Source organism: Vollenhovia emeryi, unplaced genomic scaffold, assembly GCF_000949405.1.
Source record: "Vollenhovia emeryi isolate VEMERY1.0 unplaced genomic scaffold, V.emery_V1.0 DF939289.1, whole genome shotgun sequence".
Taxonomy (NCBI): domain Eukaryota; kingdom Metazoa; phylum Arthropoda; class Insecta; order Hymenoptera; family Formicidae; genus Vollenhovia; species Vollenhovia emeryi.
Window position 1 is genome coordinate 171,013 of NW_011967077.1, and position 17,953 is coordinate 188,965.

General features: G+C 40.9%; 2 protein-coding genes across 10 annotated transcripts; one reads left to right on the forward strand and one right to left on the reverse strand.

The window, feature by feature from the left end:
- Positions 1 to 35: 35 nt before the first annotated feature.
- On the reverse strand, positions 36 to 11,945 carry LOC105559126 (supervillin-like). 6 transcript variants are annotated; one of them, XM_012007209.1, is made up of 24 exons: positions 11,499 to 11,806; positions 11,090 to 11,275; positions 10,833 to 10,991; positions 10,673 to 10,752; positions 10,402 to 10,528; positions 10,055 to 10,286; positions 8,741 to 9,979; positions 7,281 to 8,008; positions 5,977 to 7,218; positions 5,665 to 5,763; positions 5,250 to 5,418; positions 4,920 to 5,080; positions 4,566 to 4,807; positions 4,257 to 4,461; positions 4,018 to 4,169; positions 3,141 to 3,614; positions 2,771 to 2,921; positions 2,552 to 2,703; positions 2,102 to 2,374; positions 1,607 to 1,730; positions 1,346 to 1,540; positions 993 to 1,270; positions 672 to 827; positions 36 to 591 (listed from the first exon to the last, which is right to left on the reverse strand). In XM_012007209.1, the coding sequence occupies exons 2-24, from the start codon at positions 11,271 to 11,273 to the stop codon at positions 505 to 507; spliced, it is 6,909 nt and encodes a 2,302-aa protein (XP_011862599.1). In that variant the 5' UTR covers positions 11,274 to 11,275; positions 11,499 to 11,806; the 3' UTR covers positions 36 to 504. The 6 variants fall into 6 exon arrangements, with proteins under 6 accessions (XP_011862599.1, XP_011862596.1, XP_011862595.1 ...); XM_012007206.1 differs by having other exon boundaries at positions 4,018 to 4,184; XM_012007205.1 differs by having other exon boundaries at positions 10,833 to 11,009.
- LOC105559124 (serine/threonine-protein kinase ICK) lies at positions 11,327 to 17,953 on the forward strand. Of its 4 annotated transcripts, XM_012007203.1 has the most exons (10): positions 12,390 to 12,690; positions 13,717 to 13,979; positions 14,042 to 14,163; positions 14,243 to 14,455; positions 14,533 to 14,880; positions 15,082 to 15,249; positions 15,383 to 15,505; positions 15,624 to 15,899; positions 16,568 to 16,785; positions 17,050 to 17,953. In XM_012007203.1, the coding sequence occupies exons 2-10, from the start codon at positions 13,824 to 13,826 to the stop codon at positions 17,157 to 17,159; spliced, it is 1,734 nt and encodes a 577-aa protein (XP_011862593.1). In that variant the 5' UTR covers positions 12,390 to 12,690; positions 13,717 to 13,823; the 3' UTR covers positions 17,160 to 17,953. The 4 variants fall into 4 exon arrangements, with proteins under 4 accessions (XP_011862591.1, XP_011862590.1, XP_011862593.1 ...); XM_012007201.1 differs by lacking the exon at positions 17,050 to 17,953 and adding an exon at positions 11,327 to 11,471 and having other exon boundaries at positions 12,566 to 12,690; positions 15,624 to 16,652; XM_012007200.1 differs by lacking the exon at positions 17,050 to 17,953 and having other exon boundaries at positions 12,388 to 12,690; positions 15,624 to 16,652.

A 17,953-nucleotide genomic window follows, 5' to 3' on the forward strand; every position in this document is an offset into this window, starting at 1 on the left:
TGCACATAAGGAGAAAGAAACAATTTCCTGCGAAATACTATTTAAAAATGCATAATATATTGTAAATTATAGAAACTCTTATACATACAGATATTACACGAATAAGGCGAAAACAGTGACCATTCACTCGCAATATATAAACATTATACAAATATGTTATAAAGAAAATGTTTGCAAGCAGATTTCGCATGTAGCACGTATTAAAAATATATATTCTGTGTTCACATACGCCTATTATATATCATTATACATATGTTATAATTCAAATAGCATTGACAATATACCTCGGATTGCATTAATTATCAGAGATATATCATCGACAATACGCTTGCCGAATATCTCAGTGTTTCTCGAAATGTTTCATTCTTTCTCTCTATAGACACGAAAAGTTGCGAGAAAAATACGTTTAGACATTTCTTCTGACTCTCAAGTTAACAGATATTGTGAAACAATTAACAAACAAAGACAAAGACAGCTACTGCTAATCGCAGCCGAAACGATCCATCAGAACAATCCTATATCTTTCTTGAGATTTACTTGCTTCCAGACTGGGAGTTGTTGAAATTCTTTCTTGCTCATTCCCAGGAGTTCCTACAAATCACACCAAACAAATACATCTGCACATCTTTGTTCACGAGTATTCAACTACTATTACAAGTCTATATACTAACTCGAAAGTGTTGTTGAGATAAATACAACTCTAGGCGCGTTGGATCGACTCCGTCGGGTAAAGGTCTCTGTAACAGCTGTGCAGGAGGATATGTACTTTGCGTCAGGCGAGCCAATTCATTTTCCGCAGTTAATATTTCTCCCGGATTCCGGCCATCCTAGTAATATGTTTAATAAATGTCATGTTGTATACACATTTAGAATCGAAATGTACTAAATATAGGCTCTTTTATTCATAAAAGTATAAGCTAAAGCAATTATTTTCAAGTTGGATTTCTATACATGTCTTTTCTCTAGTAATAGATAAGACAAAAGTGAGGTACCTCTATGTTTAGTTCAGCGACATCATCCCGATACGTCCATTCTGGGAAAAGATTTATAAATTGCAACGGTTCTAAACCTGCCCATATTAAATATATTGGAAGATTCGTTGTTTGTGCGTTTCGAGTCTTTCGCCAATATCGTATGGCTGTCGTCATCGCCGCTCTTCTCTCTGCCTGCCATCGGACAGTTTTGCTTCCAGACTGATCTTCCGTTCCGCTGTCAGGCCACCATCCTTGCCAGATCCAAATCGTATTCTTATCATCCAATAAAAATAAAGCTAAAAGTTAACTCTCATTAGATTAACTGATTAAAACATCAACTATATCAAAGTGCTAAATAAAGATATCGTTACCTGGCTGGTTTGCTTGATACAAATCATCTTGTGAGAAAGGGAACGGTGTTGTGAGGTCCGCACGATATGGACAAAGTATTTCCGTTGCACGAAATTTTTTAGAAATACTGGATAAATGATAAAGCTTTGGAGTATGATCTTGTATTTCAGCTGTTTCCAACGACCAATACAATTTCTTATTTATGCCACCTAATGCTGAAAAATTAAATATATATTTTGACTTTTTTATTCAATTTAAATATCAACCGACTTTTTACTCACCTTTACTAAATCCCTCAGGTTCCCTACTCTCTTCCACTTGGCATATTTCTACGTTACTCTTGTTCGATAATCCAGCTTCTTCCGGTCGATTTTCTTTCAATTTATTTGCAGCTTTTATCGTATTCTAAAATGACAGGAGAAAGTGTGAGAATTAAATAAACGAGATAGAAATTAAGAAATGTAGAATAGAGAGGTAAATAGGAAAAGAAGAGAAAGGAAAGCGATCGAGTCACGTTTTAGAAAGCGAGATGGAAAACGAGAAAAAATCATCATCGTTACTCCATGCTACTTGGAAAAAAGCATAGTAAAATAGAATCATGGTAATTTTAAAATTTTGTAAAGCTTTTATAGCCAAAAACTTTTCGAGATTGCTTATTAATTGATTACTTTAATTCTACTGCTTTTGTTTTTTACATGTTACATGAGCTAGTTAAACACTTTATGTGTGTGAGTATATTATTATTATATTATTGTAGAAATTTATAGCAAGTATACTTCTCTAATATGGCGCAACGAATTGTTCCCATGCCAGATATATAGTTTTGCATTTTCCGTGTCTAGTAATATGAAGGAACTTCTACTTCTTAATTGTCGAGTACTACAAGGGATCTCGATCAAGAAAGTCTCAGTCTCTAAAGTCCCTCGACAAATGTACAATCTCCATCGTTTCTCACATTTTTTCTCAGACTTCTTGCCACTGTGTACCACCATCCTGCCAGAGAATAAATTTAAGAATGCAGCTGGTTCGTGGCCTTGAACAACATGAATCTGTAAAATAATAATTGTAAACATGTTTTTATATTTTGTGCAATATTTTACTTTTAGTGAAAAGAACATTTTTGGAGAAAGAAAGCTTTTCCAATTGACAAACATTCATTTTAAGAAAATAAACTTACAAAGTCTAGTTGGCATAAAATTACTAGTAATAGATAATATTAAACTCACTTGAGGACCTCGATCGCTGTCTAACTCAACCGTCAGTAATGCCGCAGCACCTCGTTCATTCAAGGATGCGTTTCGACCTTGCCAAATAAAATATACAAATCTATCGCGACCTTTTGCCGAGTGCTTAGACGGCAAACCACTGAGTTCTCTGCCTAGAAGCAGATATAAGCGACTACATCTTTCATATTCTTCAAAAATATAGATTACAAAAGAGCTCACCAGTAATTGTGACGGAATACGTCCATTGAACGATATAACTGTCACCAGAATAAAATTGACCAATAGATGATCCATCCAAAAGCGTATGTGAGAATTCATCGATATGCCACACCATAACACTTGTTGTAGCAACGACATACTCCTTCTTCAACTAAAATCAAATTGAATGAAATTATCCATCAGTTAGATTCACCTGCGAATCGCAAACATTGTCGATTATAAATATACAAGAGAAAAGAGTTTCTTATCTAAATGAGAGTGCAATGGGTAATAAATGATGGATAAAAAATAAATAACTTTGAAACTAATACATCTCATTTTCAGCTATTGACCGAAATCTTTTGGTCGTGCTAATAAAGGGACAAATTACTTCGTTGTCGTAATGACCAGTGCCTCTGCCCAAGTGACAGCCCTCCAGAATAAAATCGACCCAAGTGGAGCTTGGTAGCCACATATCGTCCTTTTCATCCAAATGCACAGTTATGGTACTGTCGATTTGCCGCGTATTATCGTTTCGGCCTCGCGTCTTTACCGCACCGGTAACGTTAGGCCAGTCGAGGAATTTCTCCCGGAATAGTATCGTTTCGACGTGTTGCGTCAGCTTGGCAAGTAAACACCATTTTGGCCTGCTTTTGGCCATTTTCGCGGGCGGATTTGTGCGCGAATCACTCTTCTGATTACCAATCATACGGGTCGCACTAATCGGGCAAACGGTACACTCGCTATAATCGTATCCATTGTTCCACATTTCTGTGGCCAACCGCGTAGCGAGTTTCTTCTTGTCCGCCGAAATTTCTTTACCGCTCCAGATGTACATCTCGGTGCCGAAATCGAACACCAGAATCTTTACAAGGTAATAAAAAACGCGATATAATATAATTCCTTGTATAGTTGTTGCATAAATTAACTTGGCTACAAAACGCGATCTACGCAAATCTTTGCATTTCCCATTTCTTTCAATGTGCGTTACCAAAACTGAAACCATTAACCGCAATTTGAAAAGATTTTTGACTTTAGAAACTGAGAAAAAAAGGTGGTTTATTCGAAAAATTATTGCTTTAGATATGCGTAAAATCGAGATGTTTCGAGAACTGCAAATTATAAACTTATGAAAATAAAACTTGGAATTGGAGCAAACAAAGGTCAGAATGTTTTTCTTATCATATAATTTGTCAAGTTATATGTGTATCATTGTATACGACGTATTATTATTGTATATACCAACTTTGCGATGAGAAAAACCTTACCTTGTTCTTATCGAGCATCTCTATCTTTGGAAGCGTACCCCAGAATTTTTCGTGCGACACTAATTGTTCATCTTTCAATTCGTACACCATATTTGTATCGATAATGGCAGATTCGTACAGTTCATCTTCGTCAGGATGGCCAGCCTCGACAACTGCAGTGACACACGCTATGGATTACAATACGCTATGGATGTAATACACCAGAAATAATGTTGCAAACTATGAAAATAGAAGCATACTGTTTAGCTTTTCGCTGTCAACTACTCCAAGATAACTCCAAAATTTGTCAACTTGATTCCTCGAGCAAGTGAGTTTATCGTCATTTATAGTAATTACTTGGACCGCTTGACAGCCTAGATCCTTTTGTTGTTGAATACTCGATGCAATCTCAGCGGCGCGAGTTTTCTCGATAACATTGCTATATTTCCCTATATAGTTGAAAACCTGCAATTCGTCGAGTCAGTTTTATTTGCGATTAGTAACCAAGTTGGAAAGAATGAGCATAAATGTCTTCCACATTCTATTCTACTTATTATTGATTACATTACCTCTGATTTTGTGACCAAGATGTAACTATCACCATTATTGATACTCTCGGCGACAGGTTCGATCAATCTAGCTTGCACGTGCCGTCTTCCTTTAATCAATATCAACATTATGTCTTTATACGGTTGCAACTTGTTCGTGGACACGCTTGTTTCCGACACATTTCTCAGAGTCACTGTACTGAAATCTTCAGTAGAAGCCAATCCGGCGAGAGCCTCGACAGCAAAAGATGAGCTCTTGACGACTGGAATATCGATCCAGAGAGGTGTCAGTCTTAATTATAATTCAAATTCTGAAGAATTCTATGTCACATGATTGATATAGGATGTAACGGGGAGATCTGACAATATACTCACCTTTTCTTATACTACTTGAGTCGTTTGTCGTTCTCATAGATATAGTCGTGCGAATTTCGGTATATTCCGATTTCAAATCAGTCCGTGCCGCGAGAACTTTAAGAGGATTTTTCGAGGCGGCTCGTCGACGTTGCGCTCGTATATTCCGCTTTTGTACTAATCTGCCAAGAAAAAGATTTCGATTATATACAGTTATATTTGCGGACGCACACGCACACACACACATCGATATTTTCAACGATACTCTTCTTTCTGCTTTTTCATTTCTTTTTCTCTCTCTCTCTTTCATCTTTGCACGAGCATAGCAAAATAGTAAAAGCAAAAATTTACAATTCGGATTGTGGTGTGATTATATCAAAGTCAGTTTCATCCAAGGCAAGACATTCGGTCTCGCATTTTTCCAACGACATGCCACTAAAGAAAGAGGTGAACGTTTCATCATCCATTTTAGGTACTGAAACACTCGGCGATGAGGCATGCTCCGTTTTACATTCTTCACCTACAAATTATAATAAACTATAATTTTACTAGCACTAAGAATCTTTCGCGCCTTTCCGCGTTTATTCGTCTGTTTGATCAGGCAATCTCGATCTCATCACGAGCTATCCCAGAAAATGTTAAACATAGTGGCAAATGTAATTGAAAGTAAAAGAAGAAATTTGCAAACAATTTCACCACCTCTCTCTGGGACATTGGCAAGACGAAAAGCACGAAATACGCGATTTTAACGACAATCACTACTAACCGCTGTCATCGCTAACAGGTTCAGAAAAACTTGTGCGCGTGGCGGAAGCTGAATCTTTGCACGGGCTGGTAGGGGTTGATATCGCGCCACTGTTACACTCTGAAAAGATGCTGGCTCTTAACGATTGTTCTCGTCTTACGATACGAAACAAAAAGTAGATTTGATTAACTCGTATATAACTTGTTGGGCATATTTTTGAAAAATGCTTAAACTGTCCCTCGGTAACATAAAGCCTCTTTAGGCGGTTTAGGCAGGTCCTAGAAAATAGTTGGTGAAATCTTTTCGACTCCGCTCGCATGTAAAAGGGCTCACCTCCGTCTTCCCTGATTTTGAACCATTGCGGACGCGGTACTCTCTTCTTCTGATTAGAAGTATTGGCCGCGGCCTCCGTGAGGAACGGCGAACTGGCATCCTTCGACGGAGCTGCTTTCATTTTGCCGGCAACAGTAAAGTTGACCGCGTCAGGTGTTGCGATTCTGTTCTTCCAGTTTTCCGCGGCAGATCCCAGCTTCTCGATGCAGTCGGCCAGCACGCCCGATTTGACCGTGCTCTCTTCGAAGCTGAGTGGCGAGTCGTCGCAGGATTCGTCAACTCTGGCACCGAGCACACGTCGTTTCCAGTTGGTGTTACCGTTGTGACGCAACGCGGCCAACCGATCGGCGATACTCACGCTCGGCGTCTCGCTCGTTTCTATCGACGATACTACCTGCGTCGCGCTTCGACACAGTCCAGGTAGCGGCAGACCGCGTTGCTTCCATCTCTCATCACCTAGAGAGTGCTGGCTGACACTCTTGGCCAACAAATTAACGGGACATTGTGCGACACTGGTCAATTTTTCATCGCGCGTCATGTCGTTGTCGTCCTTTTTCTCATCCTTATTGTCATCGTCGTTATTGTCGCCGTCGATATCCAACACCCTTTGGGCTTTAGGATTGGATCTGCCCGATCCCACCAACGTCGAACCGTCGCGCCCTTCGTTGCTGCTGCGTCTCTCAGATACTCCACTACTCGATATTGTGTCAATTGTGCAGCTACCCACGTCGGCCGGTAAGACAATTTCATCATTCCGAAATAATGCAGCTCTATGAGAAGGCACTGCGGCTTCGTTTTCCGTGTTATCGGCTTGCTTAGAAACGTTGGTTCGCGCCGTATTATGATTAGTCGCTACATCGAAACAATCTAATTTCTCGCGGAATTTAGCAGTCTCGCTAGCCGAGTTTTCACTCTCGACGCTACACAAGCCTCGTTCGCTTCTCGATATCACTGCGTCAGCTACGCTCGTTGTCTGAATGGGCCTCGAGTAAGAATTACTTTTTAGAATGGAACGCGGATATATCTCAGAACTCGGCAATATCGTCGCTTGCTCCGATTCTTCGGATTCTTTCTTGAGCACAGACTTGATCAATTTCATACCTTGGAGTTCCGGGCTTTTGGCACGCGAGAGATTTTGCGTGTAACCGCTGGATGACTTTAAAATACTTTTTGGTACGTCATGCTGAAGCGCTGCTGCAAGCGGTGGCGAGTGAAGCGATCGTTGGCATTCTTTCGAGCGTCCTGAAACAACCAATTTACCGTTAATCGTTGATTGTCGCGAGACGATACAATCCAATACGTACCCTCGACCAAAGCTTGAACCTGGTGATTCAACGGTGATATCCGGGACGCCACTTGAACCTCTTCGGATGTCACGGGTTGCGTTTTGTAGCGGGTAGATTGTCGCCTACTTTGACTAAACTTTTCGTGGTATTCGGCGCTTCTCGCAGCGATTTCCGTGGTAGTCGCGATCTTTTCATCGAAAAGACGCACGCGTTCAACCAGGCTTAGCTTGGACGGCTCGGGCTCGTTATCGGTCGTAGCCGCGTTGCTCAACGTTGCGGCGTTTCGCTGATTCTGCAGGACCGCCTCGCGCACTTCCTCGAGAGTCACCGGTTGGGTGTTGAATCTGTCGCCGCCCTGTACCTTGCGCTCGCGATAACGTTGAATTCCCCGCGATAATCTCTGCGGAGGCGTGCGCTGAGAACCGTTTTCCGCGCTCGCGGCGTTTGCCTTCTCTTGCAAAACCTTGAAATGTTGTGTCATTTTCGATACGCTGTTGCTACGACAAATAGCGGCGTAATCCTCGTAAACGCTCTGCCGTCTCTCCTCATCCGCCGCCGCTTCTTTCTTGTCGATCGTGCGAGTGACAACCTGTACCGCGTCGCGATCGCAATCGTCGTCGCCGCTCTTCTTCAAATGTATGTGCGAATCTACCTTATTCTTCTCCTCCATACCGCCGTTTGTATTGACTTGCTTGATTTTACCGGATCCCTCGCACAATAGCTTACTTTCTTTAATTACACCGGAGCTGTAAGAAATATATACGTATACAATACACTGGTATTAATACCTAAGTATCGCTCGATAAACCCGTTTTACTCATTTTTGTTTGTATGTTGTTTCTTTTTTTAAAGAATCGAGTACCGTGAGTCGTTTATTCTCACAAATACGTTGCACACGACTATCCCCAATTTCTGGTAGCTTTGAGAATCGCTAGATGATCTATAATTAAACTTGGCACGGGATCAAAGTCCCACTAAACTCGTGTATCACTGCAGCAATTGCAAAAGGCTAATGTTGCGCTGCAGAATAAACTTTTTTCTCATATGGGAAAAACGTTTTTGGAAAGGGGTTTTGGCTAAATTCCTTTTCCGATGTGAAGAAAATTGAGTTAGTGCGATCCCGTGTGTGCGAGCGAACAATTGAATTAAAGTGAACGACAGTGTAGCTAGAATATATCTTTTTAACAGATTTAAATAAGTGACACTTTCCATATATTTTCTAAACTCTTTGTGTTTAGCCAAAACAAATTTTCCTACGAGAATTGGAAAGCAGCCAATAAGCTTTCTCATTCATTATCATTTTATAGCGGGATGCCTGGAATTTTTGTGTAAACCTTTGAAAAGAAAAGCGATTCGCAAAGAGAGGAGAAGGAGGAATGGTCCGTTACGAGTGTCGTAAAGCATCCTTGTCGATACATATTTAACGTTAGAAGTGCATATATCGTGCGCTGATATACGGTACATCGATCGAGACGTACCTATTTGCTGCGTAGGAAAGATCGGTCGTAAAGCAGCGTCGTGTGGTCGTCGGAGTATACAAGACGTCGATCGGCGAGCTGGACTCGAGAGATCTTCGCTTGGCTAAGACGCGACTCGATTCGACAGAGTCGTCACTGTTGGCGGATCGCGCGTGACCAACGGACTGCGCTCTCTTTCGCAAAAATGAGTCCGCCGTTAAATCAGAGGTATCGTCGTAGTAACGGCTGCCGCTGGACTGTTTCAATATAGGTCGCACGTTTTCGAGCTCGCTCGCTCGATTCCTCAATACGGACAATTTTCTCGGAGAAGTCGACTCCGTCTCGTAACCGGCCTCCTCGTATGAATTCTTCCGCGAGGACTTTAGGATCGTCTTCTTCGGTCTATCATGCTCGTGTTCGTCCGACTCGGTACTCGATTTCTTCTTGAGTATAGGCCTCGGCTCGAGGGACAAGACGTCGCCCCCGACGAGTTCTTCCTTGCCATACTTTTTCTTCAATATCGGTCTCACTTCAGACCCCTCGAGACTTTCGGACACAAGGCTCGCGCTCGCGTTGGCGATCGTATTTCCACTCACCGCCGTACTCGCGAGGTCCGACGCAATTGTTACGTGATGAGTAACGCTGTTTGCGCGCACGCTGTTTGCGAGTTTTCGTTTCAGGATGCTTTGCGGTTCCGGAGATCCCAGTGATAACCGATGAGTCTCTCTGTCATCCTCCCTAGACGATTTGCGTTTCAGTATGGAGGCAGGTTGTTGATCGGGACTCTGATCTCTCTTGACGATTTCATCCAGTGAGGAACGCCTTTGATTTTTCAAGATTGGCCGAAATTCCGAGTAAACGTTGTCGGCGAAGGAAACATCGGGAGAACAGCTACGACGGCGTAATATCTCGTTTTCGTCCAAGCTGCTCCGTTTTTTCAAAATACCGTGTCGCTTGTGGGAAACAGATTCCGTGACGGACGGCGAGAAGGTAACTGGCGAGGGCGCGTGAGAGCCGCTAGACGACGCTTGGCGTTCGCCTCCTTCGCCGTCAACAGTTTTATGTTTCAGAATTGAAACTGGCGTGTGCCGGAGTGTGACACACCTTTTCGGCGACATTGACACTTTCTCGGCGACAACATGCGCGTTGTCAACCGACTGATTCGCAGACGCGAGTCTTTCCACACGTTCCATGGTGGCACGCGTCAGCGCCGTTAACTCGTCCACTTTGCGCGAAACCTCCGAATCGCCTGCACCACCACTGAGAAACAAGAATTATTTCCAACTAGCACATTTCCCTTCTATTATGTGATATACTTTTGTCATTTATATGTACCTAGATTGCTGTACACTTGGACGCTTTGCATTTGCGGCAGGCATGACGGTAGGTGAGGTATAAACTTTAGAAAGATTTTTCGTAATGCTATACCGAGTTGCAGCTTTCGAATCGATATGTTTTCTACGCAAATTGGTCAGCTGACGACAGGAATCAGCAGGACTCGACACCGTTTCGGATACTGGACTCCGCTTAATATATTGCCTTCTGGGATGTCTCTCGCTAGACTCGACTAAAAATTTCACCAGGTTATTCAGAAGATTATCGAGAAAAGGCTGTCCGATTATGAGCATTTCAGTTCAAAGATGAGTTCTTTGAAAATGTTATTGCAATAAAATATTCCTTACCCTCGCTTGAATGATCAACAAGCGCTGTGTCCACATGACGCGATCTATTCAAATAAGATTTACGTTTGTAGGTCTTGTCTCTTTCCTTGACAGAGTTCATGGTGACATCGAGGGACGTGGAATTTTTCTGTGTACAGATATGCAACATATTGTGCCTTTACATTATGTGTATTCAGCTATTTTCAGGGCATGTACAACTAGCAAGTTGAGAAGCATATTAATACGATATAAAAATAGGAGAGAAAATAGAAAGAGTTGGAAATATATTTACTTGCTTAGCTGATGAGAAATTGTGCCGCTGAGAGTCGGGAGTCTCCGATCCAAGTAATTTTTTAGACGATAAAGTCACATCTGTTTGTACAAGGAGACAATTGATTTATATGTCAAGTCTGTACACACGATGACAGCATGACAAGGGAACGTTTACGCACCATTGGGTAATACTATAGAAGCGGCTCGTAATCTAGAAGTTCTGGTCTCACGAATCTGAGCAGTTTTGCAGGTGGCAAAATTCCTCGAGCTGTCCTTTGGCTCAGCCTTAGGTATTATTTTACCAATCTTTTCTGCCGGACTGCGTTGCTTCTTGTCTACTGTAATATAAGTAGACTCTTAGAGATGGAGCGTAATAAAAGCAGATTCAAGCCAACACCACTCGGAAATGTAGATATAAATGACTGGAGACACTTACTGATATTCAAAGAACAAGTCGCTACATCTCCTTTGATCGAGTCAAGGTTCCTTTGACCAGAACGCTCTATCTCGCTGTAACGCGAGCAAGTACTGTGGTTTATCGAGCGTGCTGTACTTTCTGTCTCGTTTGACGAATTCTCCTCGCTAGCTGCCATCAAAACTGTGGCTCCGGCAGCTACCATTACTGAAAAGGAGTTGTAATATTTTTATCAACCATCTACGTCTCTTTGGCACGTGTTTTTAGCTCCAACTCGTATCACATATAGCTGTGTAGATGTAGAACGTTACGGGAATTATTCTCGTCAGCTTTGAAATGGATGAAACATATGTAACTGTGAGAGTGGAGCAGAATATTGCTAGTGAATTTTCGAGTGTTGAAGGTGTGAAAAGAAATGTGCTGTACTCACTTGATGCGAATTAATACGAATGCGAATGGTCCTGTGACGCGGCCATAATTTCACTCTCAGCGAACGATGCGTAATCGGCTTACGACTAAAGTTATCACAGCTACTTGATAAGTACTATGTATAAAATGATAGAAATCGCAAGGTAATCAATCTGTACAGTAAACTCGCGCGAATCGGAGTGTAGCGAAACGGCTACATCGTTTACATCGTTGATCGAGGATGAGAATTGGCGATTAAATAAAAGAAAACATATCGGCACGTCATTCTGGCGAACTGATTGTGTCAGTGCCCAGTCAGCACCAGTGCGGGGCTGGGGCGCCTTTCAAGTGGAGAAAGTTGCCTCGAGTTGTCGCTCCGCTCGCTCGTCACCTCATTCGCTCGATCCGCTCGATCCAAAAGAATATATCTCTATACAAACTAAAGCTCAATGTCTATGTATAATCGTTGAAAGAGAAATGGTCAATCAAGTTGATGATTGTACCGCGATATCGCTCGATACCGCAAGAGACAAGCTTAATGCCCATTCTACACCTAGGGATGATCCTACTTGTGGCTCATCCGATACTCGCTTCTATACCTAAAGCTAACCCTACTTACAGCTTATCCGAGGGAGTAGTATAAAGTGTAAAAGGTTTACACTTTGGTTGGTTTCCAATCGTACCAAAGTACAACTACAGTGTACCTTTTACACTTTATACTACTTCCTCAATAAGCTGTAAGTAGGATTAGCTTTAGGTATAGAAGCGAGTATCGGATGAGCCACAAGTAGGATCATCCCTAGGTGTAGAATGGGCATTACTCCTCTATGATCCTCGAGTGCGACCTCTGTGGGCATAAACTACGTAGCCAATATCGACATTTTGACGAGTGGGTAACGCAGATTTATCCAATACTTATAACTTTGCATTTTTTGGCTTATTTTGGATGCAATGAAAACAGGCCAACTTGTAGAGATATTTCTTGGCAAGCGAGTAAGATGATTGGCGCTGGTGGGCGCCGCGCGCGGTGACGCACATGAGCCGTCAGCGCGCGCGGCAGTTTGATTTGACTAGTATTCGTATCCATAGCGACCGCGAAGTATGGCCGCTCGATTAACAGTTTGCTGCGAATGACACCTACGCAACAAGAAGATAGTCGAGTGCGTGGAAGGCCAGCTCAGCTAATCCAGAAGCCTGCCTCCACGTTTCATTCCGTGAGTATAGTTTTACGATTAATGCCGGAGCGACGAGACTTGCGAAAGGAAGTCAATGTCGCCTTCGTTGATGACTTCACTTTGCCGTTCGCCGTTCGCCGTTCGCCGTTCGCCGTTCGCCGTTCGCCGTTCGCCATGCGACGATTTCAAGAGCGCCGATGCAAATTTTACCGCACGAACAGATCGCGATTTCGGAAAGGAAACTGCTGTAGAAATTAATATTTCCAACATATTGTTATTTTTTTCTTTCTAAAGCAACAATCTTGGGGAAAATAGTGCGAAATTAGTTGAACCATCTTGGTAAAAAATATTGAAAATGTTGGTGAACCTCACAGCTGACTATAATTTCAACTGCTTACGCTTATACATATTATCGATTTGTTATATCGTGAATAAGGGTGATTTTATCGACATTCGACGTTGTATTTCGCAGCTCCAGTTGAGTTGAATTGCAATGAATTGCAGAAAATTTCACCTTTACGTTGTATATGATTGGCTAGGGACACAATTTCTATCTGACAGTCGCTGACAAGAAAATATCAAGTTTACCAGGCAATCCGTTGTTGAAATCGATGGGCAGAAAATGACGGGACACTCGGTACTTTTGCGTCAGTCGGTCGGGGCGATTGGGTCGAGAAAATCTATATCCTTGCATGTCTGGCCCGCACGAAGATCGTTCGCGTAGCATGCGACCGTAAGAAAATGCTAATCTCGGCGCGCGGCGACATATGTATATATATATACGGTCGGTGTCCTAGATTGCGCCTACGAGCTTCTCTTGCTCCTTACAATTAGGTACAGGAATGGTGTAGAGCTTCTCCTTTCGAGTTTGTGCAGTGTAAAAAGTTTCTCTCGTCGATAGATACTATTACTATGACAAAATTGCCATTTTGTCATGGTGGAGAAACGTGAACGCGTCAATATCAAATATTTATCGTGATATGGAATCAATAGTTTGGACGCCGAGTATTCATTTATACAAATTGTAACCTTGTAGTAATATATTATCCAATTGCACAATTACAGCAAATGCGATAAAAATGATGACCGATTCCAGTGGCGCACAAATACATCCTCCTTATAATCCACTATGTAATAAGAGCTACAAGAATTGACAAATCTCAACAGCGAAGATGAATCGATACATAACTTTGAATCAGTTGGGTGACGGGACCTTTGGTTCTGTCGTTCTCGGGGAACGCATTGATACGGGTGAGAAGGTGGCCATAAAGAGAATGAAGAGAAAATATTATTCTTGGGAAGAAGCCATGAATCTGCGAGAAGTCAAGGTACTTGTTTCTTTTAAATCATTTCTCCTAAACCAATCATTTTCTCTCCTATTTTATTGCAGTCATTGAAAAAGCTTAGTCACGCAAACGTCGTAAAACTGAAAGAAGTTATACGGGAGAACGACGTGCTGTATTTCGTATTTGAATACATGAAGGAAAATCTTTATCAACTAATGAAGGACAGGTGTATAGCAGTTTGTATTCTATCGTAGATATTATTCGATAATGGTCTTTTATTCGACATGTTTTTCGTATTATCGTAGAGAGAAACTGTTTCCCGAGCCGGTAATAAGAAATATGGTATATCAAGTATTGCAAGGTCTCGCTTTCATGCATAAGCATGGTTTCTTTCATCGCGACATGAAACCGGAAAATCTCTTGTGTATGGGTCCCGATTTAGTAAAGATTGCTGATTTCGGACTAGCGAGAGAGATCCGATCGAGACCACCATACACGGACTACGTATCAACAAGATGGTAATCTATAAACGTTCTTCTAAAGCAAATTCATCTCTTCAGTCTCATGTTGAATTTGTTGATAAACCCCTGTATAGGTATCGGGCACCGGAAGTCTTGCTACATTCCACGACTTATAACAGCCCGATTGACATTTGGGCCGTCGGTTGTATAATGGCTGAATTATATACGTTTAGGCCCCTCTTTCCAGGCAAAAGTGAGATCGATGAAATATTTAAAGTATGCTCTGTAATCGGAACACCCGATAAAGAAGATTGGCCAGAGGGATTCCAATTAGCCACAGCTATGAATTTCAAATTCCCCAATTTTACGCGTACATCATTGTCCGTGTTGATACCGAATGCCAGTCAAGAGGCAGTTATACTCATGGAAGATATGTTACAGTGGAATCCTATTAAGAGACCAACAGCGCAGCAATCGCTCAGGTATATAAAGTAATATATCAATTTAACCAATCATACTAGCGAGTATTTGATCGTGTAATCTTTCAAAAATTATCTCATTTTAAACAACAATTTTCCCAATTTTTCTCTTTCTTTCTTCCCTTATCTTAAGTATCAGTATTTATTTTATTAAAAGTAATGCTAAGATTGTCCACTAGTGGCTGTTATCAAGGGTAATTTCAGGTATCCATATTTTCAAGTCGGCGACCCACGTATCATGAATAGTAAAAAGATTGGTGTCGTATCTCAACGAGAACTCGTTATGAACAAAATGAATCTTCCACCTCCCGCGCCTAAGCAGTATAATTACTCTCAAGAAGAGCTTGTCGTTAGCAGCCTAGTTGAATCGAGGTAACCGTACGCTTTAGAGAATTTTCGTTAGTATGAGACAGTATCGCAATTTGTACAAGTTATACGTTGAGATTATGAAGAATATCTCGCGATAAATATAAATGCACAAATTGAATATTTTTAATATTTGTAGAGCACCAGAACAGATGCTCGTTGAGACACAACAGCAGCCGGCGGCCTTGCCGTTGCTAAATCACAATAAACGCGATAGCAATGCCTCTAAATGGGACGAGGACGACTTGGCCGATATTCTAGGGTGTGTTGCATAATTTTTCTACACGACAAGTTGTTGTTTCGTTCTTCCGTTATATGTACACGCTATGTCCTCCGGTTAGCTCCGATCTAATCTGATCTAGTCTGATTATTCATATCAGAAGCAAAATCATCCCAGAAAATCCAAGCGCGGCGCTCATCCCAAATCGCGTCTACAAAGAAAATCGTGCCAATTGGAATGCCAGCTATCAGCAATCCGACAATTCGTATGGCAATGCGAATTGGCCTGTACCAACGTGGAAGGAATCACCGTCGAGATTGTGGAATCAGTCAAACCAATCCAACCAGGTGAAAAACTCGCGTAAGGTTTCGGCGAAACAGCACTACCTCAGTGTGGCTCGGTACGTCGCAGGCCAGACCACAAATTTGCCATCCAGGTATATAAAATTCCCAAGTCCAATCCAAAGAATTCTTATCACATGCACGATGTTAGTGATCGGTCATTTCTTACTACAATTGCAAGTTGGACGTAATATATTTTCCGACTATTTAACAAATATGCTCAAATTTATGCCATTTGGAAAGAAGCATTCTCGAACAAGACGGCCTTACGATATGCTTGTCCGCAAGACAATTTACATTTTCGCTAGTATTACGCAAGATTTAGCTGCTCAATTGTCAAAAATCTCATTTCCATTATTTCCATTGAATTTTTCCACACATCTTCAATATCTATGTCGAGCCTTATCGACTCACTTTGCCGACTACCTCGTCAAAGGTTTCACGATAATAGCAGATTTGCTAAATCAAGGTGTACAAACACTCGTGCTACATATGATGTATGTATTGCGATATATCTTGGCAATTGTTGTTCTAATCATCGAAATTTCGACAAGACGCTCATTGCATTTATTGGATGCCGGTAAATGTATACTGAATGGAACCATTTTTTTTTAATTAAAATGCACGAATAATAAATACCTGTATACTTAATAATTGTACTGAATCCTTATGTAACCCCTGTTGTAAATTCAAAGTGTACAATAAACTGTTACTCTATATATACACTAATTTATTTTCTTCTTATTTTCTATTTATTTTCAAGAAATGAGGATTCCGATATCAACCGGTCTAAACTGCTATTAAATGGATTCATCGATCAGGCAACATCCAACAAATATGAGGATTTTACAGGGTCCTTTTGGGGGTCTAGGAATAATATTGAGAATCAAACAAGGCAACATTATCTCGCGCGAAACCGTTATATCACCGAACAAAGCTTGAGATTACCTTACCCCAGTGTGTACGGTACCCAAAATATCAGTGAGTACTTTACTACAAGTACTTGTATATACATTTTGCTATTGCATTCTTGCTTAAGAAACGGTGTCATTTTCTTTATTAATTTATCGCAATAAAATATTGCGGTGCAAAGGTTGCTTTCTTCTATTCCAAAATAACATTTCGAATACACATTTTTTGAGTAAGAATGCAGATGCTATGACGCTCTATTTGCGCATCGCGAATAGAGAAAATTAATAGGTTGCGATATATAGTAGCAGTTAATATGATATCTCTTTTCGATAGAGACTACAAATAGGCCTATGTTTCAACCAAATTTTGGGAATGGTTTCAACACGAAAGCCAGCAGTGGGCCTCACGGCCGAACAGATTGGGCAGCGAAATACCTCAAATGACCGTTGTAAAGAGATTTCTTCTCCTTTTCAAATCAAAAATTTTATCGTCGTGGTCCTTATTTCTTTATTAAGGCGAATTTTAACTGTGATAGAACGATTGTTGTCGTTCCATTGTGACAGACACACACCAGTAGGAAGAACACGCTTTTCTCTCCAAGTGAGCTTTTACGAAAGTAAAATCGCGCTTTAATTGTGAAGCGTGACATATCGAATAGTAGAACGAAATCGTCACGGTATTGTTAAATTGCAGCATTTTCATATAATCCAAGTTCTAGAAACGGTTATATACCCATACAGCACGCATGTCTAAAAGACATCTTTAAGGCATCTTTAAGTCGTCTTTTAGACATACATATCTAAAAGACGACTTAAAGATGTCTTTCAGACATGCGTGCTGTATGGGATAGATTGCTGTCATCCATGTTAGTTGATCATATATGAAAAAGTTTAATTTTATGAGAAACAAATGATATGGATGGAACGCGATCGTGTATATAGATTTATAAGATACATTATGTTATATACATAATATATATATACATACACACACTTGTGTATACATGTATGTATGTTTATATATTTTTTGTTTGTACATATTAATTGTATGCGGCGTGATCTTTTTGTGACATTTGATTGTAATATGATTTTCGAGAATCATATGGATTGTATAACAGTATATCGTAGGGTATATCAATCGTAATATTTATTCAGTGTAGAATCAATGCCAAAGTCACGCCGTATCATATATAATAAAATGTACGCAGATATGGTATTAGAATGAAAAATATAATATA